The sequence below is a fragment of the Phyllosticta citribraziliensis genome, assembly GCF_038025025.1.
Source record: "Phyllosticta citribraziliensis strain CPC 17464 chromosome Unknown J3D65scaffold_11, whole genome shotgun sequence".
Taxonomy (NCBI): domain Eukaryota; kingdom Fungi; phylum Ascomycota; class Dothideomycetes; order Botryosphaeriales; family Phyllostictaceae; genus Phyllosticta; species Phyllosticta citribraziliensis.
Window position 1 is genome coordinate 776,194 of NW_027117348.1, and position 26,122 is coordinate 802,315.

The following is a 26,122-nucleotide window of genomic DNA, read 5'->3' on the forward strand; positions in this document are numbered from 1 at the left end:
CTGTCGCTCTCCACCCCACCCACCTCACCTCCACTCCCCCTCCCCCTCCATCCGTACCGTACCTGACAAGCCTGCACTGCACATGCAGGGACCGGGGCATGGCAGGGCACCCGGGGCCTGACAACACCCCCCCCATGCCATGCCATCCATGCCGCAACGCTCTTTTTCCATTTGCGACTGACTGCTTCCCATCTCGCCAGCTCGCCGCCCGCTTTTTGTACTCCAAGGCGCCTTCCGTTCTTCCTGTCTTTTCCCAGTCGTGTCGTTCGCTTTCTCCCATCATGTTGCTCCCAAAAGAGCTCCCCTCCCTGGCTGGAGCTGCCCTCGTGCTGCTCCTGTCCCTCTCACACCTCTCTGCCGCCCAGTCCAGCGATTGCTCTTGCGGCTTCTACGACGATTCCACCGGCAACCTCTTTACCGAGTCCCTGATTCAGTACTTCAACGAGACGTCTGATTTGAGCGAGTTCGTCATCGAGGACTTTGAGCACAAGGTCGAGAAGAGCTGGAACAGCAAGTACCGCCAGGGCGCCGCCGCCGACAATGTCGTCGCCAATGGCACCTCTCTCAACCTCTACTGCGACCCCTCCACCAGCCAGCACCTCGTCAACGGCGCGAGCATCAGGTCCAAACGCCGCGACATTCTCCATGGCACCTTCCGCTCCTCCATGCGCGGCCCTCAGTCGGGCATGGGCGGAAGTTCCATGACCATGCGCGTCCTCTTCAACGAGACCGAGTCTTTCGAAATGAACATGATGAACACCGACTCGTACTCGGACGCCTGGGTAAACACCCTCATGGAGGCTGAATGGCCTGACCGCTCCCTCGGCATCAATTACACCGTCCTCGGCAACAGCTCCGTCACCAATGGCACCGTCTGGCCCTACGACTTCGTCGAGTTGCGCATGGATTGGACCGAAAAGGAACTTCGCTGGTGGGTTGCTGGCAACAACAGCCGCAATGCCACCAAAAAGGAAGACGGCAAGGTTCCCCTCACTCCTGCTCCCTTGTACTTTCGCCATTGGTCCACGGGCAACACCTACACCATGGAGGGCCCTCCGTACTTCCGCTCAGCGGCCAACGTCGCCTGGTTCCGTGCCTTTTTCAACAGCTCGGCCATGACTACCGAGCAGCACGAGGAATTCGACCAGCGCTGCACCATTCAAGACGCCTGCTCCGTCGATGACATGAGCCTCCGCCTCATCTCAAACTACTCGTCCAACTCCACCGTCAAGTACAAGCATCACGAATCCAAGGGAGGTCTTTTGACTGCGCCCATCTACATCTCCGTCATTTGCGTCTGCTTCTCGACCCTTCTCCTCGTTCATGCCTTCCTGCTCAGGATCCGTAGCAAGCAAACCTCGGGCCATGGCCACGGAGCAAGCCAACCCAAGAGCGACTCTGGCTCCGAGACTGACCGCACCTCGTCGCCAGTCCCTCCATACCAGTCGACCGAGGGTAGCTTTGTTGCCTCGAGCGGCGTCACTCCTCACCAGACTAGACCGTCGACGCCCGAGAGGAGAATGGCAGAGGGATTTCCCCGCAGACCTGAACTTACTTCTTACGGATCTTCTGGCCCCTCGACTCCACTGCCACGCTATCAGAGTACAGAGTACATGCCGCGCTACACGAGCACAGAAAACTTTGGAAGGTACGACGAGGATGTCATCAGCCCTGTCTCTTCCACGCACACGTTGCATGGCACCCCTTCGACGCAGACTCTACATGGCGCGCCCGACTCTGGGGCCTCTTCCATCAGGAACCCAGTCGTCTACACAAACTCGGCCCTCGTGTCCGACTATGCGCTCTCAGGCTCTGCTAGAGACTCGGCCCAGACACTCGTTCCAAAGACCCCTCTGAGCCCATTCTCTTCATTGCCCAAGTCGCCAACCGGGCAGCCGTGGTCGCCCAAGAGCAGAGAAAAGGTATTCGGCGAGGCCAAGGTCAGGGAAATTCACGAAAAGGAGCAAAAGGAGCACCCACTGCGTACGACGCAAAACGCCATGACGGACAGCAAGGTCGACAAGATCCCTACCGCAAAGAAGCAGCGTGTCGACTACCTGGCCGGTTTGGTCGCCCTCTGCTCCCTCTTTGTCACCCTCATCCACTTTCACTTGACCTACGTCCCTGCAGTCGTCATTCCTGGTGCTCCTCAACACTACAAGAGTGAGCTGTGGGCGCAAAAGCTCATTTCTCCATTCATCATGAACCAAATGTGGCTCGGAGTCTTTTTCACCACGTCGACTCGCTTCTTGTCTGCCCGCTACTTCCGCGAGGGCAAATTGGACGTCATTGCGGAACGCGCCGTCAAACGTACGCCTCGTCTCTTGATTCCCGTCACTGCCATGGTGCTGTTCGAGTACTTTTGGATCGACGTGGGCGCCACCAAGTACCTGGAATACGTTCCCTCCATCTCGTGGTCGACTTGGGCCTACGTCTCCAAGTTCCCCGACCCCGGCCACTTTATCAGTGAGATTCTGGAGCTGATTTACCTGATCCCCAACGCCGTCCCCCAGGTCACGTACAACTACTGCACCGGTGTGCTGTGGACCATTGCGGTCCAGCTGCAAGGTTCGTGGGTCGTCTTGCTCGGTGCCATTCTCATTCGCGAGATCAAGACGCCGTGGAAGCGCTTTGGCTACTACCTCTTTTGCGTCGTCAACAACTGGTACGCGCGCAACTGGGGAACCTTCTTCTGGCTTGGTCTCATGCTCACGGATCTGGACATTACGTACAAGTGGAGGAAATTCCTCTACCCCCGTCCGGCTGTTTACTATCCTCTCATCACCTTCTGCGTCATGATGACTTGCGCCGGTTTCCTCATGAACCTGCTACCGCAGTGGTACACGTGGAACTTTTCGACGCACGAAAACGACATCCATCCCGACCAGGAGACGGGCAAGCCGGTCGGCGAGACGGAGCGCGGTGGATATCCCAACTACTACGAGCCGCGCTTCAACATGCTGCTCTTTGCCGTAGGCATGCAGGCCATCGTGGAGCTCAGCACCGTCGTCCAAAAGCTGCTCTCGTTCAAGCTGCTGGTGTGGGTGTTCCCGCACATCTTCACCATCTACCTGATCCACGGCTTCATCTTCTGGAGCTGGGGCAGCTGGGTGCTGTACGAGCTGGCCAAGCTGTCGCTGCCGTACTGGATCATGATGCTCGTCACGGGCCTGACGTCGTACGCGTGGATCTTCCTCTCGCTCCCCATCATCACGCCCGCCATTGAGATCCTCGGCCGCGACATTACCATCCACGTCTGGGAGGAGGCCGTCGAGAAGCCCCCGCCTCGCCGCGCCACGCTTTTCCCCTTTGCCAAGGACTACCTCGGCGTCGAGGAGTCGGCCGTTGCAGCCGTCACTGGCAACACGACGGCGGCGACGACGGCGGCGCCGAGCGAGAAGGATCGCCCGCTGAATGAAAAGGGCGGCTACCTGGATGAGCGCAATGTCATTTGAGTCTGTCAATCTTTCTGGGGGCGGCAAGGGCACGCATATAGACTGGCTTTGGCGCGGGTAGGCAGGCGTGTCGTCGGTTTTTTTTTTTTTTTTTTTTTTTTTTTCCTCTGTACCGGTATTTGTCTTCTCTCGTCGTGGGCATCGCATCATGCATCAGGATTACCCCCTTTAGCCTTGCTCTTTTTTCCACTCGACCGACTGGGGCTGCTGCTTGTCGGCCTTTCGTGTCGGCTGCCCGTCTCATGTATGTATCTAAAGCATCTCGTCTATTTGACGCAAAGGATGTGCCTCTTTTTTTTTTTTATCTCTCTTTCCATCAGTAATGTATCTCTCTGCATCTGAGCTTCACTGCAGCGTTTCTTACTGGCTGCTTGCTGTCGTCGTTTTATCTTTCCCCGTCGTGTTGTCATGCATCCGCTAGGCCTCCTCTTGTCTATTTGTTGATACAAAGGCTTTTGCCCGGCGAGACTGTCGCTTGGCGAAAGTGATACGTCCATGAATCTACATCCATTCCAATTGCATGCCGCTCTGCTTCCGTTCGTCAAGTCACTGCTTTTCTGCCCATACACTTTTCAGCGTCCGCATGGGTGCCGACTACTCCCTCTGATCCAGCGAACTACCATTCGACAAACAGATGGATGAAAGTCGTCGACGCATAGTCCCACCTCCGCCACACGTACACTGCCTCGATGCCGTTGTCCTTTGCCAATTGGTTGTGAATAGCGAGAGTCGTCGCTCACTCGCTCGCTCGCTCCCTGTCATTCCATCTCATAGAGACAGACAGACAAACGCTTCTATTGGCGCCTCACAAGTTTGGTTGCCTCCACTGGTACCCATGAGACTGGCTGGACTCCTGGCAGACGTATACGAACGACGGGAACGAAGCGTGCACGTCTTTATTTTCAGCATGGCCGTATTTCGCACCGCCACCGATCTGACCTGGCCGATCGACCGACGGGAGTCTGCCCTGCGCGCTTGCGTCATTTTCACTAGGTGCAGGCAGTCAACACCACCCAGCAGTCTCTCTCCCTCTCTCCCTTTCTCTCTTCAGACAGGCAGCCAAAGAGCAATCGAGCCAGCGGGTAAGCGTGCTCCACCCTTTTCCTGCACGCATGTACGTGTGTACGTATGTACGCATGCGCAACACGACGCGACGCGAGGCTATGCAAATGTACTATGTATGGCATGGCCGTATGTAGTATGTATGCATGCATGCATGCACATCGCCCACCCACCCGCCTACCTACCCGCTGCAGGCAGGGAGGTTATTCTTAACTCGACCACGGCCATCCAAGAAAGTCTCCACGTAGCCCACAGCCCACAGTTTTTCTCGTCAAGGGTTTGTGGTTGCTCGCTCCTTGCACGGCCTGTCGTCGACGATACAAAGTAAGGAAGTAGGTAGGTAGGTAGGTAGGTAGGTAGGTAGGTAGGTAAGTGGGTAGGCAGGTCGGAATAAATCTGGAGTGGCAAGACAGGGCAAGACAGGGAGGGCAGACAAACCGAGACAAAAACAGCCGCCTTATACAGCACAGCAGCGCGCCTGGCAACAACCGCTCCTAAAGCTGACAGACTGAGACAGACAGACAGACAAATATGACGACACCTCCGTTCGCTCGCTCGCTCGCTGGCTCGGCAGTACTGCGACAATGCCCCAGCAGGCCCGGCGTGGCGTGCCACCAGCTAGGCCGGCCAAACGCGTTTGGGTGGGCAAGGCAGTTCGAAAATAGATCAGGCCCGGTGGCCGCGCTGCGTGACTGTCTTGCCTGTCTTGTCTTATCCTGTCTTGTCCGTCTGCTTACTACTGTTGGAAGTAGTGGGCAATAAGAGAGCGTGTCGATTGTCGATGCGCCTCGCGCGTTGACGACGGAAAAGGCGTGCAGTGCGGTGCGGTGCGAGTAAGGCCGTCAGTGTGGCGACGCGAGGCGAGGAGACGCGAGTCGGGTCGAGTCGCCGCGCTGCGTGCTTAGTCGGCGGTGGATGGTAGTCGGCGGTGAGGTGAACTGAGGTTGTGGAGGAATGCTGTGTGGGTAGTAGGTTGGGAGATGGTTGATCGTGTATGAGCGAACGGATGGATGGATAAATAGACGAAGGGCAATAATTGGGCATTGCAGTTTAAGGGGATTGTTCGGCGCTGCTTGCTCGATCGCTCGCTGCTGTATATCATGGGGCATATGAGAACATCTTTCGGTATACAGACCTGTTTTCGTCGACACTCGTGGCCTCCTTTACCGCCTGCCGGTGTCTTCTATTTACGACTTTTGGTCAGTCCTGTTGCGCGCACCAGTGAGAGTGAGAACATTCCGGCTCGTGATGAGAGAGACATAGTTCACAGTATCGCGGAACTTTTTTGATCGACTCGTCTAATTCGGGTTCGCGAGCCTTGTTTGTGAAAAATGACCTTTGGAGTTGTGTCTTTCAGGAAGAGGTTGTTGGCAAGAGTAGCGGATTCTTGGCCGTGAAGACGGATATGCGTGATAGAGTCTAGTGAGCTTCCTGCTAGTGTGCAATGCCACAGGTAAAGATGTCCCTAGGATCTGGCCCGAGGAATTCGACAGAACATTTGCACGAAGATGCCACCGACAGCTTGTTTTTTTTTTTTTTTTTAACTTTTGCCCTGTACGGGAAGTAGACACGTACCGAAGATTCCAGCTCTCCGAAAATTTTTGTGGAAGTTGAACGAGAGAAGACGCATGCGCTCGAAAGACAAAAGGGGCAAGAGACAAAGGACAGTGGACCGGGACAGTCCTCACTACTACATCTGCCGCGGAAGTCCAGTCCGGACACAGGCCTTGATTGGCGGGGAGCGGACAGCATGTAGAGCAAAAGAGGCAATCACTGTCAAGATGTTGGCCATTGAATGCGTCATTAAAGCAGATGAATGACACGGCTGGAAGACTGTGTAGAGAATGAAAGAGATCTAAACTCGTAAGGTCCATCCACTTAGGGATCCGGAGAAATGAAAGCTTAGAATAACAAAAATGAGAAAATCGAGCGTCAAGAGTCACGAAACCCGAAGTTTCAGTAGGCTCTTGCATGCTCGCCAGCCAGAAGGCTACAGCGGCCTCTTCGCGACCTCCTCTAGTGCAGGATTTCTGTCATTCTTTGGGCTGTTCCGTGAATCAGATTGGGTCATCGTTGACGACTGGATACAGCTGTCGGTGCTCTCTCGAGGCCGGTCTCGTTGGTAGAGCCTGCTACGGGTGCGCGGATTGCGACGCGCAGACGGCCGCATCTATCAGACACATGCTGGAGGAAGATCCGTGAGCATTTCAAACAACCGCATCCTCTTTAGAGTAAGCACTTGATTCAACATCTTTCCTACTCTTGCGATCTCGACCAGCCCCCTTCTACATCTAAAGGTTGGTAGTCAGGTCGAATGCTCCCCGTTCGCAGCTCATTCAACACGGTTTCATTCCATGGCTCTTTGCAGCAAGCCGTAGACATGAAGTCGAACTGACGAAAGGAGAAGGAGAGAGAAGAAAAAGACAAGGGAAAAACTCAAGACATGCATGCGTCAGTCCTCGACATCCGCACAAGAGATTTTGGACGTATCCTGAATCTGTCGTCACTGTCCATAGAGAGAAAACGCAAGCCTAGACTGCAGGCAAGTCCCAAGATTTGAGCCAATCTGTAGCCACCATCGGTACTCATCGTAGAGCTCTATAATGCAGACCCTGCATGTCCATTGGATTTTCTCGAGGAGATTGCTCGGAAGATGTTTGGTCCAGAGATGGAGTGCATTCAAGGTTTACCGGAGGGCGGAGGAACACACTAGCGTTCCAAGCAACAGTAACAGCTTGATTACCGCTTACCCGGTTCCACTACTGGTTGGGAGGCCGTGGTTGGATGAAAGCCCAGTGATGGTGACGGCGTTGAACTGGTCGGGTCCCATGTTGAGAGGACGCCATCGCGTTGGAGGGACCAAGGTATGAGGCGGCAATGGAGTAGTGAAACTCGCTTGATGACGGAGGCGTTGGGCACAAGCAAAGTGCCGACAAGTCTTGCTCTGCCAGCGTCAGTGATGGTCAGGAGTACTGAAGAATGCGGCTCGGTCGGGCGGCGAGCAACGGGCGTGGCCGCGATCAGTTGCCGAGTGGTGGCCGAAAGCGTCCCGGGGCATGCGCTGCGCTTGGCTGCCCAGCTTTTGCACTGCACACCTTCAAACCTGCTATCAATCTCCGCCGCATCAATCACGCCCGCTTCTCCTCCAGCACCTTTTCACCTCCCGCCCTATACCATCTCAAAATGCTGGCTCGGAGCTCTCACCGGACGGCCCAGGTTAGCCTGCCATTCCGCCGCCGCCGCGCGAATCAAATGCTGACGCGCAGCCTTTCTTCAGACCCTCCTGCGGGGTGCCACGCCGGCCACGCGCACCTTTGCTACCGTCCAGTCCGACATCTTCAAGCCCACCAAGTTCGGCGGCAAGTACACGGTCACCCTGATTCCCGGTGACGGTGTTGGTGCCGAGGTCTCCGAGTCGGTCAAGCAGATCTTCAAGGCCGACAATGTGCCCATTGAGTGGGAGCAGGTCGATGTGAGCGGCATGGACTCTGGCAACAAGCAGACCGAGGAGCTCTTCAGGGAGTCGATTGCCTCGCTGAAGCGCAACAAGCTGGGTCTCAAGGGTATGCGCCCCCACGGGCGAACGGAACAAGCAAACGCTCAGACACTGCTCTAGGTATCCTCCACACTCCCGTCGAGCGCTCCGGCCACCAGTCTTTCAACGTTGCCCTGCGCCAGGAGCTCGACATCTACGCCTCGATTGTCCTGATCAAGAACATCCCCGGCTACGAGACCCGCCACAAGAATGTCGACCTTTGCATCATCCGTGAGAACACCGAGGGCGAGTATTCTGGCCTCGAGCACCAGTCTGTCCCCGGCGTCGTCGAGTCCCTCAAGATCATCACCAGGGCCAAGTCTGAGCGCATTGCCAAGTTTGCCTTTGCCTTTGCGCTGGCCAACAACAGGAAGAAGGTCACCGTCGTCCACAAGGCCAACATCATGAAGCTCGCCGACGGTCTCTTCCGCAACACCTTCAAGAAGGTCGCCGAGGACTACCCCACCCTCGAGACCAACGACATGATTGTCGACAACGCCTCGATGCAGTGCGTTGCCCGCCCCCAGCAGTTTGACGTCATGGTCATGCCCAACCTGTACGGCGGTATCCTGTCCAACATTGGCGCCGGTCTCGTCGGAGGCCCCGGTATCGTCCCTGGTTGCAACATGGGCCGCGAGGTTGCCGTCTTCGAGCCCGGCTGCCGTCACGTCGGTCTCGACATCAAGGGCAAGGACCAGGCCAACCCTACCGCTATGATCCTGTCTGGCTCCATGCTCCTGAGGCACCTTGGTCTTGACGACCACGCCAACCGCATCTCCAAGGCCGTTTACGATGTCATTGCCGAGGGGTAAGTTTTTTCATTGACATTTACCAAACGCCTGCTAACAGTCCGACAGTAAGACGAGGACGCACGACATGGGCGGCAACGCCTCGTCGCAAGAGTACACGCGCGCCATCCTGGCCCAGATGGAGAAGCAATAAGCATGTGCAACTGACCCGATAGACCAACAAAACTAGAAGTTAAGCATGGCGGGCTTTTGGAAAGGTTGTACTTATAGCCGTAAATAGCTTGCTTTCCTTGCGTATGATATCAATCCCATTATTCCCTGACGCCATTCCCAACGCCAATCAATGCACTCGGGTATAGCTCGTGCGCCACGAGTAAGCAGTCCTCCAGAGCATCCGGATCTAAAAAGCAGTCTTTCTCCTCCTGCCCGTGTATTTGGAGCTGGCCTTGACAACCTTTCCTTTCCGCTCCATCTGGTCCTTTTTCTTCATGATCCAAGCCTTGCTGCCCTTCTTCGACTCTGCCTTCTTTTGTTGCCGCTTTCTCATCTCAACAACATCTACGTTGCTCATTCCCTTGACGACACCAGTAATGTCGCCCTCCAGCTCACCACCACCGACGGTCAGGACAAGGTACACTTTGACGCTCTTGGTGCCGGGGTCGTCCTCGAGCAGACCAGCGCCAAACCCTGCCTTCATGGCGGCCTCGGCAATCATCTTCTTTTGCTGGTCGTTCTTGGGGTAGAATTGGCACACAGCCCGGCCACCTCTGCGCAGACTTGCGTACAGTCCATTGAAGAATCGGGATAGCCGACCGAGGGCAGTCTCATCGGCGCTCTCCGCGTTGCACAGCCATTGCACCGCACTGATGCTGATTGCCGCGTCAAAAGTACCCGCCCTGAACGGAACGCCCTGGCCTGCGTCTGCGAGGAAGAGGTCGCCCTCGACTTCGCGCTCCAGCGCCACGCCCAGCATGCTGCCCGAAATGTCCATGCCAACCCACGTGTGTGGGCCGCCTTCGTCGGGCTCCACGGCGGAAAGGATTTGTCCAGAGAGGCCGGAGCCACAGCCAACGTCGAGAATGAGGGATGGGTGCTTGAGGTCTAGCAGCTCGAGGGCGCGGGTCGTCATTTTGGCCTGGATGTTTTGGATACGTGACGACGTTGTGTACTTCTTGGACTCGAGGTCATTGTAGAAGAGGTCTGGCGGGCTTGCAGAGGGTCAGAATGGTGTGTCGGAGTGCGCAGCGGAAGTCTTACAGAATGTCTTCGGGGCGCGACATGTTTACGGTGGGCGATTCGAGCGTCGGAGTAGGATTTCCACGGTGCGGCAGAAGAGGCGATTTGAGTGCAACAGCGCGACAGGCCCGAGAGTCTGTGAATAGCACGAGTGCGGAGTGATGGTGGGCCCCGAAAGTTTTGGGAGTTGGAATGATTCGCAAAGTCTGGATAAAGATAGTGCACTGACTCGGTGCGGTGGCTTCCGCTTCCTTGCGACGTCAGACTCGCTTCCGACAGTGAAGGCCACCTTTTTCCATCTCTCCCTCCTCCTTCCCAACACGCCCTCAGCATCAACCATGTGGATATTACCACTCGTGGGCTATCTCGGGGTAGTCCTGGGCTTCGCATTCCTCACATTGGCCATCGGTACCGCCCCCGGATCCCCCGCAAACCGACCGCGCGCAAGCTAACCTGCGTCGCAGCCTCTGGACTGTACTACCTCTCCGAGCTTGTCGAGGAGCACACCGTCTTGGCCAAGAAGCTCCTCACGCGCATGATATACGCCGTCATCTCAATCCAGCTGCTGCTGTGGCTAGTCGACAAGTTCCCCTTTACCTTGAGCTTGTTGAGCGTGCTGTCGCATGTCATCTACGCCCAGAACCTGAGGCGCTTTCCCATTGTCAAGCTCTCGGATCCGTTATTCATTCTCTCCTGCAGTAAGCGCTTCCCCCTCTTGGTAAATGTACCATCCATACGATTCAGGCATTGACGCGCGCAAATAGTACTCGTGATTGTCAATCACTACTTTTGGTTCCGCCACTTCTCCGCCCCTCCTCCCCGTAGCAAGGACTACTACTCGTACTACAACACAATTAGCGACAGCGACATGCCCAGCTTCACCGAAATCGCCTCATACTTTGGACTTTGCGTGTGGCTCGTGCCGTTTTCGCTCTTTGTATCCCTGAGCGCGGGCGAGAACGTCCTACCGAGCATGGGCAGCGAATACGCGACAGGGGAAGGGAGCAGCTTTGCTTCGCCAGGGCAGGAACCCGGCAAGACGAAGGGACCCGCAAACGTGGGAATGGCAAAGGCGCTTGTCGATGGCATCAGGAATTATGTCGAAGAAAGCGGCGAGGCACTCGGGGTGTGGAGGGGAGACAGGTCAAAACGGTTCTGAGGTATGGATTCAAAAAGTCTCGAGCTCACGCGCAATGTATACTTTGTAATTTGGCTACCGCCTGTTTCTTGGTCCGGCTGTGGAGCTCGTGGTAGCGTTCTTGACTACTCCTAGGATTATGGCTAATGATAGGGTCCAATTGGCAAATTCAAAAGGGCTCTGCACTTGACTGCTCCCTGGCTGCATGCGAGTTCCAGACTTGGAGTGGGACCGTGGGACCTCTGGGCTTGGCGGCGGGGCGGGACGCTTCCGCTCTCCACGCGCATCCCACTTTCGTCATTTACGCTTTTCAACAGCCTCAGCGAAACTCTATGATTTCCGACCCCTCCGTTCCAATTTAACTTGCTTCTCAGAACTCCGTCTGCAACTCGTCCGCAAAGGACGTAGTCTCTCCTTCAACCACCACCATGCGCGCCAGTTTGCTTGCTGCTGCCGTTTCTCTCTTCGCTGCCGTCGTCCCAGCGGCGCAGGTTGCATTTCCAAACACTTTTCAAGTATCCGAGCACAAGGAGCAAGATCACCTGTTGCCGCTACCTACCCTTCACGAGCTCCTGATTCTCCACCGAGAGCTCATCAAGATCCCTTCTCTGACCTACTACGAGTATGGGGTCGGATGGTGGCTTGTTTCTTATCTTCGCGAAGCCGGATGGAACGTCGAGACTCAGAGGGTCAAGTGCCACAACCCGCGCGACGATCGATTCAACATTCTTGCATGGCCAGGAAAGACTAAGCACACCAGGATCTTGCTAACCACCCACTATGACACTGTAAGTTGGGCTCAGCTTCCCCGCGAGGCGTTCGGTCGTTGAAGTTCAACAGGTCCCGCCTTTCATCCCATACTCCTTCGATACTTCCAAGGGTCTCATCTACGGTCGCGGCAGTGTCGATGCCAAGGGTGCTCTCGCCGCACAGATCATTGCAGCCATAGATCTCCTCGGGAAGAAGGACAATCCCATTGACGGGGATGACATCTCGCTTCTGTTCGTCGTTGGCGAAGAGACCGGCGGCGATGGCATGCGTTCGTTTTCCGAATCCGACTTGAACCCAGGCAACTACAGCGCCGTCATCTTTGGCGAGCCTACCGAGAACAAGCTTGCCAGCGGACACAAGGGCAGCTTTGGATTCGAGCTCAAGGTGACCGGCAAGGAGGCACACAGCGGCTACCCGTGGCTGGGAATGTCTGCCAACAACGTGCTCGTGGCTGCCCTGGCGAAGCTCATGGCCCTGGAAGCGGGCGAAGTCAAGGGCTTGCACCTCCCGTGGAGCGACAAGTACGGCAACACGACGCTCAACATTGGCACCATCCAAGGCGGCGTCGCCAACAACGTCGTCGCAAAGAACGCGACGGCCTTCATTTCAGGCAGGTTGGCCGCAGGAACCCCCGAGGACGTCCAGTCCACCATCACCGCTGCTCTGGCACCCTTTGTCAATGCGGTCGAGGACAAGGGCGGTAAGCTCGAAATTGACTTTGGACGCGAAGGCTACGGTCCCGTCGACGCCAACTGCGGCATCCAAGGCTTCGAGTGCATCCCGGTCAACTACGGTACCGACATTCAGTTCCTGAAGGGCGACCACAAGAGATATCTGTACGGGCCCGGCAGTATTCACGTGGCGCATTCGGATAATGAGTCTGTTAGCGTGTGGGACTTGGAGAAGGCAGTGATTGACTACCAGAAGTTGGTGTTGGCGTCTTACTGGCGCGAGAAATGAGCGTAGTCACTGACGGGCCAGATTGGTGGAGGGTCTTTTGCAGGCGTTTGAATATCTTAGATTGAAGTCAGTCGGGACTTGACCTGGCGTCTGCTGCGGCGATATCAGGTGGTTTGGTGTTTCGGGGGGGAAATTTCAACATCTTTATCTCTCGTGCCTTTTGATCGAATAAGTCAAGAATGCCACCTAAATCCAGCGCAGTCCAGTATCTCATCCGGAAGGCGTGGACGCATGACACGAAAACGCGTTGAATTTAGCACCGAGTCAAGCTCTGCCCGTCCGCAAGATCGACTGACTCGCGCACCCTGCGTTTTTCCTGCGGTGCCTGCACCTCACTACTCAACATCCCAGATTGAAGCTACAAGAAGATCGCACGCCGACAGGATTTTTTCGACCGGATTTGGCCAGATTCCCTTTTATCGTCACGCTTGTTGCAATAGGCCATTGCGCTCCTCGATCGCCCGCCAGCGAGCCCGCTTGCAAACCAACTCCGAACGACGCGCTCAACATCGACACCACCAGCAGAGCTAGACCGAAGCACGACGGCATAGAACAAACGAGCCACGCCAGCCGATCTGCTCGTGCTCCTCCCGTTCAATCGATCGGCTTCCGAAAAGGAAGAAAGGACAGAAGGAAAAATGCCACCATCAAACAAACGGCAGCGCGTGTCGAAGACGGAAGAAATCACCTTCGACGAGGCCGCGCGCGCCGAGTGGCTGACGGGCTTCTCGAAGCGCAAGGCGGCGCGGGCCAAGGCGGCGCAGGAAGCCGCGGCTGCGCGCGACAAGATCGAGAAGAGGGAGGCGAAGGCTGAGGTGCGCTGCCTTTTTTTCTTTTTTCTTTTCTTTCTCCCTTACTCAAGCCGACGGGGTTGTTTTCGTCTCAGTCAAAGCATATGTATTTGTTGCACGTGTATAATGTATGCTAACGTCTACCCTTTTCTCCACAGCTGCGCAAACAACGCAAGGAAGACCTCGAGCGGCACATTTCCGAAGTCAAGACGGCCATGCGGCAGATGAACCCCGACCTGGCGACATCCTCTTCCGACGAAGACGACGAGGACGCAGACGACCACGAAGGCGAAGACGCCGAGTGGAACGGCATACAAGATGAGCAGGCCGACGCCGTCGTCGATCGCGAGGACGAGTACGTCGACGAGGACAAGTACACGACGGTGACGGTCGAGACGGTCGACGTGGGGCGCGAGGGCTTCACGAAGCGCAAGGCGCCAGACGATGAGGAGGACGAGGCATCAGGCGATGGGGAGAGCGGGGGTGAAGAGGCGGGCGAGGAAGAGCAAAAGGGCGCAGCAGCGGCAAAGACGAAAGACGGCAAGAGGGTGTGGACAAAGGAGAAGCCCAAGACGGACAAGCCCAAGAAGAAGAAGAAGAAGTTTAGGTACGAGTCCAAGTCCGACAGAAAAGTAACGCAGGCAAAGGTCAAGGCGAAGAAGAGGGCTCAGGGCGAAAAGTTCAAGGCGCGAAGAGCGTAGGTATTTTTGTTGTAATCATAATGGAGCGCATTGAATGGACACCCCCTGATTGGGCGATCAACACCCCCTATGACCTCATTGACAAAAAATCATGTACATCACTGCAGTCAGTGCCCTGGGACCAATACATCAGGGGGCAGAAAAGGTTGCTATGTCACCGAGGACAACTACCAACAGGAAATGTCAGGGCCAGCACCCCATCCATGGCCCTGTACCGGTACCGCACGCCTGCAATGTTCTACCGGAAAGAACAGCACTTTGCCAACCACTAAAGCCTGGAAGAAAGGGAGAAGGAAACAGCTTTGGAGAGCGCGAGGGCTTAGATGTTGCCAATCTCGTTGACAAAGTCGTCCAGCTCCTTCTTGGTGTCGGCGTACTTCTTGGCCATCTCCTCGTACTTGGCCTCCCACTGGTCCCGCTCGGCCTCGAGGGCCTGCACCTTGCGCTCGTAGTGACCTGCCCGCACGTCGGTCTGGCGGAGCCTGGAGAGGGGACGACTGTCAGCCATGTTTCAAACGAGAGCCGGTTGGACAGCGGCGGGCCGTTTCCGAAACGACTCGCAATCGACGCACGGGAAATAGAAACGGTTCATGGGGAGAAAAGTGACATACTTCTCGTTGACCTCGCGCAGGTTCTTATCCGCTTCCTCGGCCTCCTCCTCGAGCAGCTGCAGCCTCCGGGTGAGCGACTCGTTGTGGGTGCCGGCCTGGGTGCTCTCCTCGGCCAGAGACTTGGCGTCCTTGAGGCCCGTTTCGAGCTTCTCCACCTCGGCCTCCAGAAGCTGGTTCTTGTGGGTGAGGGATGTGATTTCTTGCTCCTTGGCCAGGTTCTCCTGCTCCAGGCGCTTCTTGTCGGCGGCGAGCTCCTCAACCTTGGCGGCGGACTCGTCGGCCTCGATGCGGAGGGCGTTCATGCGCTGGAAGAGGGGAAAGATGCATTAGCACGGGGCTGCAGGCGCGGGTGGGAGTAGTGGTTGCGGTGGCGTCGAGTAAAGGCGACGTGATGACAGGGACCCTGGAGGGGTAGTTGAGGGGCTCACCTTCTTGATGGCGTCCATGGCGGGCTGTGTGGATCGGGGGTAAGATGCGAAGCTGGAGAGATGGAGGCGGGAGTAGAATTGAGGGTGGCTTGTCGCGTGGAAACAAAAGGTGATGTTGGAGTGAGGGTGTGATGGGAGATGTCGAAAGGCAGCCGTTGGCGGTGACCTGGAGGTGTTGGTGGGCTGGAGCGCGACAGGGGCTGCAGCTGCTGGCCCGTCCGCCAATCCCTGCTCCCGCCGAGACCTGCCCGTCTCCGTCGCAACCACGCCCGCCCAAGGTAAACAAAACCATCTCGCTCCACTTCATCCATGACGCCGACGCATCACCATCCACCATGTTCGCTGCCCATCAAGATCAGGAAAACCTCGCCGCCTCCCACCACAATGCCGCGGCCGCCAAGCCGCTGAACCAGGGAACCAAGGCCTACGCCGGCGCAAAGACGCCCGCCAACAAGCCTCCGAAGACGCCCTTCAAGGTGCCATTGAATGACGAAAATGGAGCCACGAAACCTGGCAAGAATCTTCTCAGGACCGGAGCCAAAGGCGGCGAGAATCAGCTGGTCCCCACGGGGAAGAAGCTGGGTGCTCCAGCCGACAACAGCGCCTTTGTCACACCTGCTGGTTCGTCCGACGGCCCGCATGTTGGACTGGATGCTGACCCAGACTCTAGGTCCTCGGAATCGTGCCCCTCTGGGCATGAAGACGACCAATGCGAAAGCCAAGGCCTTCGTCACTCCCGCCCCCAAGACGGTCGAACCCGGTTCAGCAAAGACTGGAGCCAAAAACAGCGCCCCACGGCTTCAGCGCTCCAAGGTCAAGGTCCATCAAGCATCTCCACAGGCGCACGCTTCCCAGCATGAAGAGCGGGATGTAGAATACATGCCGGCGCCAGAAGTCGGTACGTGGTCGCATTCCTCGTTGCAGAAATGATGCTGGTGCTAACCAAAACCAGCCCTCCGTGACGACCCCGAGGACTGGCCGTCCGACATGAAGTATCCCATGTTCGAGGGAAAGAACCTGATGCGCGGAGTTTGGGAGACCTACTACGATCCTGTCGATGACGATGGCGTGCATCTTTCGGACAAGCGCGAAGCGGAGCAAAGGGCCAAACAAGATGCACGAGATGAAATTCTCATGGCCAAGTCGATTGAGAAGACTCTTGGACCCCTGACTCCGAAGGAAAGAGAAGCATTTGGACTTCCTCCCATTTCCGAGGCCGATACCAAGCCCAAGTCTTCTTCCCGTCCTGCAACTGCAACTGGCGGCGTCAAAGCAACGGGAGGCGTCCGCACTGCCCCTAGGACCCGTCCACAGAGCGCCCTCGCCAACCCAAAGCCCGACAATCTCACCTCTCGCAACGCTGCTTCAGCACTGTCCTCAACCGGCAACTCGACTGCCTCGATGCGTGCAGCCAACGCCCGTTCCCGATCTGCACTTTCTAACCTTCCCTCCTCCACAACTCAGAAGAGACCCACCACCTCGTCTTCATCTTCCACCTCGTCCTCTAATCCCCCTGCGCGCCACCAGGCCGCCACTGCCCTCTCCCGCAACACACTCGGCTATGGTAAAGGTCGTGCCCTGGCACCCTCAGTCCGCAAGCCCCTGGGCGTTTCTACCTCGACACACAACCGTGCTGGGAGCCAACCCAGTGCCACGGCTTCAGATGTCCGGAGCCGTAGTAACACAACAAGTACAGCACGTGGACGGTCCACAGCTGCACCCGTTGCTCGCTCGCGTTCTGGATACTCGCGCGTCGATTCCAACGCTACACTGGTCGATGAGCCAGATGTCGACCAGGAAAATAGAGGGCAGGAAGACGATGATGACTTGGAAGAGGAGGTCGAGCTTCTAAGTGCCATGCGGCTGCAAGCAGCGAGGCAGGGAGATCGCGAGCTCGAGGAAAGCAACGACTGGTTCAGCCAGGGCCTCCGGGGAGAGGCATTGGGCGACTTGGATATTGACGACGAGGAAGAGTTCAAGTTCGAAGTTCCGGCTGAGCTGTTTGAAATTTGATCCATCTTCCGGGGAAGGCAGAGGGGATTATTGGCACCATTCGTTTGTGTCCATCGCTCAGCCTTTCACTTGTTGCAAGCTTCTCCGCTGTCACCATTCCTTCCAACGATTCGACGCCTCTGACGCTTGCTTCTTCATTCATTCTTCCGTTTATCGGGTGTTTCGGTATTACCAATGGCAAGGAAGGAAGCCAAGGGAGGGAAGGGCAAGACTTGACTGTCGCCAGGCGTTTTATTGGAATTGGATGTTTTACTCCCTGCTTGGATTGATTAGCATACCCATGGTCCATGGAGGCCGCTGGCTGGCTCGCTGGCAGAGTAGTAAAGAACGAGTCTTCTTTCTTCTTGAGTGAATTTTGATTGTGTGCATGGAGATTTGCATGACACAGCGTGAATTGGTTGGATGATCTAGATTTGTTGGGTTGATTTTTTGTCTCTCTGTCTGTCTGTCTCCCTCACCGCTCCTTCCCATTTCGCCTTTTCCACCTGTCTCTCTCCTTTTTCTCCCTCTCTCTTTTGGGATCTCTTTCTCTTCTTAATAACAGTGATAGCAGCAGCTGTAGATTAAACCACGCGTCAAAAGCAGAAGCAAAGGCAACTCAGCTACTAAGCAACAGGCACGCAGGCTCCGACGCGCTAGCCTAGACCGGACCGGCCAATATACACAAGTACAAGCAAGCAATCACTCCCCATTTGAGATCTGGCCGGAGCCAGGCAGGCAAGAAGGGGGGGAAAGCGAAAGGAACAAGCAGAGCGAGACAGCGCGCACGTCCGTAGAGGGGACTCGCAGGTAGCCACGGTGTCAAGCAATGCAAAGCCAAGCGAGGCAAGCAGGCAAGCAAATCAAAGCACAAGCGTTCACTCGTTTGTGTGTTTGACAAGAGGCAGGCAGGCTGTTTGCATTGAACACACGAACAACGAGCACGGGCGAGCAGTGGCGCGCGCGCAAACTGAAGCAAGCTCCCTACCGAGTAGCCTTCTCGACTAACTTGATTGACTGACTGACTGACTAGCCGCCGATTAAGCAATTGACGAGACGAGATGTCTATGCAGCTATTCTCCAAAGATCTCTTCAAAAAAAAAAAAAAAAAAAAAAAAAAGAGACAAGCAAGCAAGTGAGGTCCACAAAGCCCAGACCGAGATTACTCTTGTGGCAAAGCCCTGCACAAACAACACCCCAGGGCAGCATGCCAGACCAAGACAAGGAGGAATGAGAAGGGAAAAAGAGCAGACCAGCGCCCGTAAGGCCAGAGCAGAGCGGGGCAGAGAGCAAGGGCCAAGCCGTGCGTGCGCGCATCAGTGCGAGCTGGGTGAAGAGTTTTGGTACTAGTTATAAAAAGAAGAGAAGCGCAAAGGAGGGTTGGACAGGCTACTACATAGTAGTGACGCAAAGGAGAAAAAGTGCAAGTGAGAAACCTTGTAGATAGATGATGGACGAGACACAATCCAAGCAATGACATGGCAACAAAACACCGTAGATCCAAACCTACCTAGCCGAGAACCCGAAAATAGGAGAGGCAAAGCAAAGCAACTAAACCCCGACCGAGGTCCCGCGTGGTGGTAGAAACAGTAATGTGGCCCAAGAAGATTGAGTAGTCCGTGTGTTGTGTGCATTCTACCTGCCCTCCTTCATCTGATTCCCCCCAATCCTGCTGACTCGTCAATCAGACAGTTTGACCATCAGAGGTGGTGGGCTCGATCCAACGCAGTATCCAGTGCCTAGTGCCGTACCAGAAAGGGAAAGAAAGAAAAAGAAATGGGCAAACCCCTCCAGCGGCCGACTTTGACTTGCTCGCACGCTTTAAGCCAAACTACGAGGCAAGGAAGCAAAGAGCAACAGCAAACGTTTGTGAGAACAAATAAAAGGTAGAAAAAAAAAAAGGAAAAACTCCTGACCCGTGCCAATCGCCATGCTTTGAGTATCAAAAGGAAAAGGACCAGGTTCCAGACCGGCAGTCGTGGTAATAGGGGTTTTGGTCCAAATGCAGTATATTTTGTTGTCCGGTTTTCGTGTAGTCTTCATGCGGCGGCGGCGTCTGTAAGCGTCCACCTTGGTCAATGGCTCGTATGTAGCGTGGAACTTTTTGGACGAGAATGAAAGCGGCAGTGCATCAAAAGGGGATGAGCGGGTGAGCTGGAGCAGCTTCGGCGGTCCATCACTCGTCAAGCGCGTACAGATTCTGGTTGAGAATCTTGTTCATGGTGAACATGTGCACGCGGTCTTGCTTGAAGACAGCCCGCATCGCGTCGTCGCATCGAATCTGACGCTTGTCGCTAGGGTCCTGAAGATCCCGTGCCTTGACGTAGGCCCAAATCTTCTTTACGGTCTGCGGGCGAGAAAGCTGGGTTTCACCCAAGAGTTCTGACAGGGGCGGCGAGAGGGCCATGGGTTTCTGCTCCCACGTCAGTAGAGGACGTCGAGACAGAAAAGGTGACTTACGTGGAAACCACCAGACCGTTTGACCTCCTTCTTGTCACTTCCGCTGCCAAGCTCGCTGTCGTCATCCGAGTTGACCTTGGTCTTGCTCTTCTTCTTGCGCGTCTCGCCCTTTTTCTTGACCGGGGCCTTCTTCCGGGAAGCACCTCCACCACGCGTCGATCTTGCCCGGCCATTCTCTTCCGCCTGCAACCTGGCTGCAAAGGCCGCATCATCCTCGACAGACATGCTCTTCTTGTGCTTCTTCTTGGGGGGCGTCGACGCAGGATCCGAAAGCTCAGACTCTTCATCGCCGTCGGGCGTGGGGTCGCTGCGCTTCTTCCTGGGGCTGGAGGAGCCGGACCCGTTGGTCTCGGTAGTCTCGGTCACGCCGTTGGTGTCTGGCGCGGCGGGAGCAGGCGGGTCGTCGGGCTCGACGCCGTTGCGCTCCGAATTCGCCTTGTCGAAGCGCTCCATGATGAGGTTGGTAATGGCATCCTGAGTGAGAGAGCGTCAGTCCGGACCGGGATGGTGTAGAGTTGCGGGTGCGAGGCGCCAAAAGTTACCTTGCGGGGAGTGATGTCGTGGTCAACACGCGCCTGGAGACCCTTGCGAATGCGCTTTGCCGAAACCGTGTTCAGGTCGCTGGCGGCCAAAATGTCATCGATGATGACCGAGTAGGTCTTGTGGAGTTCTGGCGAGAGCGGTGCTGCGGCCATGTTAGGACGCGGCCAGGTCAATTGATGCGGCATGTCACCTACAAGACATGGCTGCGGGGAAGAAGCAATAAGGACGGACGGGCCTAGATCGGTGCTTCACCGTGCACCGGGGACAGGAAAGGAGGGTCGCGAAGCTCCAGCAAAGCTTCGTTCGCAGCAAAGCAAGAGTCGCGGGGCGCCGGGCAGAGAGACGCGGGCGGTTGGAGGCGGCGCGGGACGTGTAGGAGGGTTTGGTGGCCGTCGACCCTAGTTGGCGGACGGAGTGGGAGGTCGAGCAGGCAGAGGCAGGGCGGTTGCGGTTGCGACGGGCAGCTGGCCACGAGAGAGCGGCAATGTTTGCGGGACGAGACAACAAGGGCACGAGAGGCGACGAGGAGCTTCGGCTGCCGGAGAGAGAAGTGAAGGTCAGGTCGGGACAAGGTCAGGGCCTCTGGGCAGAGTACGGTACGGTACGGTGCAGTAGACTGACTGACTGCCGTGACTTGTCGATCCGGAAGAGGGAAGCTTCGCATCGTGAGGTGACGCCCGCGGGCGGGATGCTGCCGATCCGAATGACTAAGCGCCACCTGAGACAGCCTCCATGTTCCCGCAGAAACACGACTACAAACGGCCTGACGGCGAATCCTGAGTGAGCCCAAACCCAAACGCCCGTCGCTATGCCATCTCCAATTGTTACATGACCAAACACCCAATCCCGTACATGGCCCTCTCCACGTCCCGCTTGACCGTGAACCAGTCCGCCCGCCGCTCCGCAAACTCGTACACCTCCTCCGTCCTGAAGATGCCGTGGTACCTGTCCCCGTCTGTAATCACCGTGGCAATCTCTTTGGCGTCGTCTGCCGATATCAAGTAGATCTGGGACAGCTCCCTCAGCGCTGTAAAGTACTGCGCCAGCGACTTGTTCCTCAAAGTCACGATGTACTGGTGGTACGCGTTCATGTCACTATCCCTCGAGTCAGCTTTCAAACAGCACACAGAACCATCTCATCTCACCTGATCAGCTTCATCGCGCCCTCGGTGCTGATCCGCTGCCGCTTGATATGCTTGCAAAGCGCCGTAAAGAGCCTTATCCCCACCTCCTGATTAAACACTTCGAGCATGTTCTTGTCCGTGCTGCCAACCAGCATGTTGATGTGCGACGAGACCATGTCGATAATCTGCCTCGCCGTCTGCGTTGGTCCCACATCTGCAATTTGCGATGCCCGGGTCCCAGGAGCGTTCGGCACTCCCGCCGCATGTCCGTCGGGGTTGAAGTCGGACGGTTGCTGCGTCGTTCCGCATATCCATTCGACCTCGTCCATCAACGCGTTGATGCCCTTGTTCAGCCCCGCTGCGACGCGCTCATCCAGCATTTGCTCGAACCGCTTCTTCTCCTTGACTGCTGGACTGACAAAGTCGTCGTTGTCAGCGAGCTTGGTCGCAATCAGTTCCTGCGAGTAAAAGACGTCGACCATCTGCTGGATCAAGTCTCCCACGTTGACGAGCTCGAGGAAAGTGAGAAGAGGTTGCACGCCCTCCCGCGTGTGCTCGCCAATTTCGCGGGGGTTGTACTTGGAGAGATGTTCAATGGCCTTGTCAAAGCCGACCTTGATGTGACGCTTGCCGAGAATCTCCAGCAGAGAGACAAAAATGGCTTCGCATTGCTCTTTTGCTTCTTCTCCTGAATGGCCACCCATGCGGACTAGTAGAGCCGCTCTTTCAATGCTGGCCTTGGCGACGTGGACGAGGTTGAGAGCCACTTCGATGCTAAACAGCGACTTGATACCTTCAAGCCGCGAGTTCATGATTGCCGCCTTTGCAGCCAGCTCCGACGTGGGCGCATCAGGCCGAGGGCTGTTTGAACGATCAGTCGGATTAGGCGTCGACGACCTGGAAGGCGTATCAACACCGAGGTTGTCTCCAGTCGCTGAAGGTTTGTCCGTCGGTTTGCTAGCAGCGCCAAACGGAATAACGTTGACAGGCATCATGATGACCTTCTTGAACGACGTCATAAAGTCCTTCTTGGCCGCGGTCCTATTGACGTTGGACATGAAGAACGAGACCGCAGACGCCTCTTCGTCCTGGAGGCGTCTTTCCCAAGCTTCGACCTGGGCTGTCGCAGTGTTTTTGAAGTAGTCCAGCTCGTCTTGCAGATAAAGATCAATGTGCTGCTCGAAGCAGTGAACGACTGTCCGATGTACGTCGTCCTTGAAGGTCGATTCGTTGACCTTGGGAGACTTGAGCGAGGCGGCAAAGCGCAGGCACTGTTCGAAAAGACCAGTCACAGCTTTGAGATAGGACTCTATGTTTCGTTCATGGGCTTCGTCTAGGATCGGGTTTATGTATTCAGATATTACGTCTTCTCCGATCCTCTCCAGGAATGGCGTCATGACATTAACTGACGGGGGAAAGACCTTGTCAATAAGGGAAGCTTGCTCATTGAGCCCCGCGGCCAGTCTCTTGAAAAACTCTTGCGCCGGTTTGAGGGAAATCTTGTCCGACAGACCACCGTCCAGGCACAGCAACGGGTCCCCGAGCTTCTCTTTGTCCAGCATTAGGGAATGGTTATGGATGAACGTGTCCAGCGCGGCCGCTCCTCCGTTGAGAGTAATCAGCACGTGGGCATATTTCTTCATGCGTCCTTCAATGTCTTGCGAGTGGTATCCTTGCTCGAATTCGCGAAGTGCCGCGTTCTCGAAAATACCCATCATCGTGTCCAGCTTCTCCTCTCTACCAAAACATCCTTGCGCATAGTCACTCTTGGCGAAGGTCTTGAGCTGCGCCAGCATTTTGGCCTGTAGCAGAGGGTCTCGGTATACTCGAAATAACGTGGGGTCCATGTGGCTCCTCGACCTGGCCAAGTCGAAATAGTACGGCGCCAAAGCTCCATATATCCTGCCGTACTCCTGGCGGGCGCGCCCTCGGATAGAGCGAGAGTTCTCGAAGACGGCGAGCGCAATCTGCGGATCTCTGTAGTTTGGGGCCGTGTGCCCAATCTCGCTGAACCCGCTGTTGACTGTTCCGGATCTTGGCCGAGAGGTCGCTTCTTGCGATGCTCGAATCTTTGCCTCCTCGTGGCCAGCGTCGAATAGCGTGGCGTTGCCGCCGCCTCCAGCGAGGCCGTTGACGCTGCCATTGACCGCGGGCCCCGTGCTTTTCCTGTGCTCTGCCTCGCGTGCGCGCTGGGACTCCAGCTTTCTCCGCATGCTCTCTTCGAACCTTTGTCTTGCCTCGGCATCATTCCAACAGCCCATGCTCTTGAGTCGCAGTATCCACCGCGTCTCATCATAGACCATTTCCCGCATGCGTCTCGAGGCGCGGGCGAAGCGGAGCAGGTCGGGGACGGGGAGGTAGTCCAAGATGGTGGCGATGAGTTCTACGTACATTAGAATGTTGCAGACGGCGATTTGTTCTGCGAGTCATTTTCGCACCTGCAGGAAGCACCGGCTTCTGGCTGACAATTTGCGTTGAGCGCAATGATGTCAGGACGTCCTGCTGGGACGCGCCCACGGCGGATTGTCGCTTGAACGACGACATGATGGCGGGATTGGTGAGGTTGGTGGGCGGATGTGAAGCTGCTCAGGTCATGGCTTGATGGGGCCAGCTTCGGTGGGAAGCCAAGCTTCGTGGGCGTCGAGCGAGCGGGGATGGGTTGTGGACGTCGCGGAGAAGGAGCTGACATCTGGAGAGAATGGATGGATGCTCCGGGTGATGCGCCGCTCTCAGCCCCGCTGGGCGCTCCATGCTCCCCACCAATAGGAAACATAAGGGGTCGGGGCCAATCATTCCAGTCCATGTGAAATGCTACATGGCCTGTCCAGAGTCTGGAGGGCTTTTCCGTCGTGTGGAAATCATACTCTCCATTTTTGTAGCGCATCCGATCATGTTGTTACATTCAACCTTGGAATGTCTAGAAGCCGCTGCTGCACCTTTGCAGTGAATGAACCCATACGACAAGCATTCTCTGGACCCGAACAACAGCCCCTTCCCCCGTCAATCGAGCCTGTTTTCCTTCCCGTCGCAGTGAAAGCGTCTGGCCTCTTCGTCACATCTTGCGTATGGCTTCAAAGCACGCACGAGACATGCACCCCGTCACTTTGCCCCAGAAACACCCTCCCCAGCGCATCCTCGTGCCTTTCACTCAACAGACTTAGTGACTCATGTTCAGTCTCCCCTTGGACTTGCGCCTTGCAATCATCTTGCGGCCCTTCCTGGTGCGTATCCTGCTCAAGAATCCGTGTTTCCGCTTGCGCTTGAGGTTGGAAGGGTTGTATGTGTCTCTAGGACCACATCGGACCTGGGTCGCGAGCACAGCAGGGTGAGTCGAGAGCTTAGGCATGACGTCTGGCGTATCTGGTGCCGCAACAGCCGCGGACGCTGGTGTAGGTTGAGGGATGCTGGTGGCGGTTGCGGAGAGAATTTGGGGTCGGCGCAGCGAGATTATGGAGATGGAGCGCGCTCTGCCATACCAATTAGCCTCCATCTCTCTTCCGTCAATCAACAGCCTGTTGTCGCACTCACTGCTGGACCGCCGAAAAGCTGGGTCGTGATGCTGATGCTGCGGAGAGCTGCGCAAGAGCAGGCCGCGCCGGGAAGCGCGCAAGCGCTCCCAAACAACGGAAGCACTTCATGCTGAGCTGTCAAAGTTCCGAGCCCGGGGCTTCGAATTGGCTCGTCAGAAGAGGATGTCGATCGATCGGTGGGATAGCGAGCGTGGTTGGCACGCCGCAGCTAGAAAGCCAACACCAAGGCGGTGGCAGAATTTTTTACAGCACTTGTCGCGTCCGTCTGCGAGAACCACCGCATTCAACTCACGACACCACCAACTCTAGCCGCACCAAGGCCTCAACATACATCACGAGCCAAAATGGTCCGCCACTCATACCCACCCCAGTTCGTCGTCGCAAACAAGCCCATCTCGGCCGAAGAGGCCCAGCAGGCCATCGCAACCTACCTCCAAGAATCCGAACTCGAGCCTCGAATGCACCCGGACGCCCTACTGAGCACGTCTGGTGTGCAATTCGCCTCGGCCGGCGGTCCGCAGGGCGGCATCGTCTTGCACAACCTGCGACGCGTCGATGCGGGTCTGCAGGGCGAGGTTCTCAAGCCCGACGTCCCGGAGGACTTCACCATGATGGATATCGACCCTGTCGCGGATACGACTGTGGGAGCGCAGCAGCCGGAGGGCCAGGACAGGGATGAGTGGGAGAGGGAGCAGGACATTGTCGAAGACCAGGGAGTGTCGACAACATTTGTCGCCGACGGCACCGAGGTCCCAGAGGTTGCCGTCGAGGGCTCTAGCAAGCTTGATAAGGAGGCGCGCAAGAAGGCCAAGAAGGAGCGCGAACGGCAGCTCAAGCGTGAGAAGGAGCAGAAGAAGAGGCAGGAGGCTGACGCATGATCCGGCTTTTTCATGGACACAAATTTGGAGTTTGGGCGCTGGACTGGGAAACAATTGGTTCATATCCGTGGGGTGACGAATTTGGCGCTACTCGATGGGTCTCGGGTCTACGAGACGAGCCAAGCTTTAGATTTCTATCACGCTGGGTGAGCTGTAAG

At 56.4% G+C, this 26,122-nt stretch overlaps 12 protein-coding genes across 12 annotated transcripts; 7 read left to right on the forward strand and 5 right to left on the reverse strand.

Annotated features, from left to right (window-relative positions):
• Window positions 1-186: 186 nt before the first annotated feature.
• J3D65DRAFT_653156 (uncharacterized protein) lies at window positions 187-3,455 on the forward strand (the record flags this gene model as incomplete). Its single annotated transcript, XM_066802465.1, has 4 exons — window positions 187-1,319; window positions 1,353-2,015; window positions 2,040-3,353; window positions 3,402-3,455. Exons 1-4 carry the CDS (start codon window positions 282-284, stop codon window positions 3,453-3,455), a joined length of 3,069 nt encoding a protein of 1,022 aa, XP_066651866.1. The 5' UTR covers window positions 187-281.
• Window positions 3,456-7,606: 4,151 nt separating this feature from the next.
• On the forward strand, window positions 7,607-9,126 carry J3D65DRAFT_636072 (isocitrate dehydrogenase subunit 1 mitochondrial precursor). Its single transcript, XM_066801369.1, has 4 exons — window positions 7,607-7,733; window positions 7,795-8,080; window positions 8,134-8,860; window positions 8,910-9,126. The coding sequence occupies exons 1-4, from the start codon at window positions 7,701-7,703 to the stop codon at window positions 8,992-8,994; spliced, it is 1,131 nt and encodes a 376-aa protein (XP_066651867.1). The 5' UTR covers window positions 7,607-7,700; the 3' UTR covers window positions 8,995-9,126.
• J3D65DRAFT_636076 (putative methyltransferase) lies at window positions 9,009-10,235 on the reverse strand. The gene is made up of 2 exons (XM_066801370.1): window positions 10,059-10,235; window positions 9,009-10,009 (listed from the first exon to the last, which is right to left on the reverse strand). Exons 1-2 carry the CDS (start codon window positions 10,079-10,081, stop codon window positions 9,202-9,204), a joined length of 831 nt encoding a protein of 276 aa, XP_066651868.1. The 5' UTR covers window positions 10,082-10,235; the 3' UTR covers window positions 9,009-9,201.
• Window positions 10,236-10,375: 140 nt separating this feature from the next.
• On the forward strand, window positions 10,376-11,196 carry J3D65DRAFT_670820 (transmembrane adaptor Erv26; the record flags this gene model as incomplete). The annotated part of the gene is made up of 3 exons (XM_066803335.1): window positions 10,376-10,445; window positions 10,502-10,735; window positions 10,802-11,196. 3 exons carry the CDS (start codon window positions 10,376-10,378, stop codon window positions 11,194-11,196), a joined length of 699 nt encoding a protein of 232 aa, XP_066651869.1.
• Window positions 11,197-11,400: 204 nt separating this feature from the next.
• On the forward strand, window positions 11,401-12,940 carry J3D65DRAFT_96869 (acetylornithine deacetylase). The gene is made up of 2 exons (XM_066804292.1): window positions 11,401-11,963; window positions 12,016-12,940. Exons 1-2 carry the CDS (start codon window positions 11,604-11,606, stop codon window positions 12,904-12,906), a joined length of 1,251 nt encoding a protein of 416 aa, XP_066651870.1. The 5' UTR covers window positions 11,401-11,603; the 3' UTR covers window positions 12,907-12,940.
• Window positions 12,941-13,260: 320 nt separating this feature from the next.
• Window positions 13,261-14,520, forward strand: J3D65DRAFT_636082 (nucleolar protein 12-domain-containing protein). Its single transcript, XM_066801371.1, has 2 exons — window positions 13,261-13,721; window positions 13,856-14,520. The coding sequence occupies exons 1-2, from the start codon at window positions 13,545-13,547 to the stop codon at window positions 14,396-14,398; spliced, it is 720 nt and encodes a 239-aa protein (XP_066651871.1). The 5' UTR covers window positions 13,261-13,544; the 3' UTR covers window positions 14,399-14,520.
• Window positions 14,383-15,592, reverse strand: J3D65DRAFT_636085 (tropomyosin). Its single transcript, XM_066801372.1, has 3 exons — window positions 15,438-15,592; window positions 15,010-15,314; window positions 14,383-14,880 (listed from the first exon to the last, which is right to left on the reverse strand). Exons 1-3 carry the CDS (start codon window positions 15,453-15,455, stop codon window positions 14,718-14,720), a joined length of 486 nt encoding a protein of 161 aa, XP_066651872.1. The 5' UTR covers window positions 15,456-15,592; the 3' UTR covers window positions 14,383-14,717.
• A 180-nt stretch (window positions 15,593-15,772) lies between these two features.
• J3D65DRAFT_670824 (uncharacterized protein) lies at window positions 15,773-17,450 on the forward strand (the record flags this gene model as incomplete). Its single annotated transcript, XM_066803336.1, has 3 exons — window positions 15,773-16,058; window positions 16,108-16,335; window positions 16,390-17,450. 3 exons carry the CDS (start codon window positions 15,773-15,775, stop codon window positions 17,448-17,450), a joined length of 1,575 nt encoding a protein of 524 aa, XP_066651873.1.
• A 2,155-nt stretch (window positions 17,451-19,605) lies between these two features.
• On the reverse strand, window positions 19,606-20,584 carry J3D65DRAFT_559199 (uncharacterized protein; the record flags this gene model as incomplete). Its single annotated transcript, XM_066797397.1, has 3 exons — window positions 19,606-19,842; window positions 19,890-20,363; window positions 20,432-20,584. 3 exons carry the CDS (start codon window positions 20,582-20,584, stop codon window positions 19,606-19,608), a joined length of 864 nt encoding a protein of 287 aa, XP_066651874.1.
• Window positions 20,585-21,072: 488 nt separating this feature from the next.
• On the reverse strand, window positions 21,073-24,402 carry J3D65DRAFT_636094 (secretion pathway protein Sls2/Rcy1). The gene is made up of 3 exons (XM_066801373.1): window positions 23,995-24,402; window positions 21,578-23,939; window positions 21,073-21,527 (listed from the first exon to the last, which is right to left on the reverse strand). Exons 1-3 carry the CDS (start codon window positions 24,098-24,100, stop codon window positions 21,257-21,259), a joined length of 2,739 nt encoding a protein of 912 aa, XP_066651875.1. The 5' UTR covers window positions 24,101-24,402; the 3' UTR covers window positions 21,073-21,256.
• Window positions 24,403-24,713: 311 nt separating this feature from the next.
• On the reverse strand, window positions 24,714-25,261 carry J3D65DRAFT_685548 (mitochondrial 54S ribosomal protein bL34m; the record flags this gene model as incomplete). The annotated part of the gene is made up of 2 exons (XM_066803815.1): window positions 25,085-25,261; window positions 24,714-25,023 (listed from the first exon to the last, which is right to left on the reverse strand). The coding sequence occupies exons 1-2, from the start codon at window positions 25,192-25,194 to the stop codon at window positions 24,714-24,716; spliced, it is 420 nt and encodes a 139-aa protein (XP_066651876.1). The 5' UTR covers window positions 25,195-25,261.
• A 1-nt stretch (window position 25,262) lies between these two features.
• J3D65DRAFT_97102 (uncharacterized protein) lies at window positions 25,263-26,121 on the forward strand. The gene has a single exon (XM_066804294.1). The coding sequence runs from the start codon at window positions 25,431-25,433 to the stop codon at window positions 25,962-25,964; it is 534 nt and encodes a 177-aa protein (XP_066651877.1). The 5' UTR covers window positions 25,263-25,430; the 3' UTR covers window positions 25,965-26,121.
• Window position 26,122: the final 1 nt, after the last annotated feature.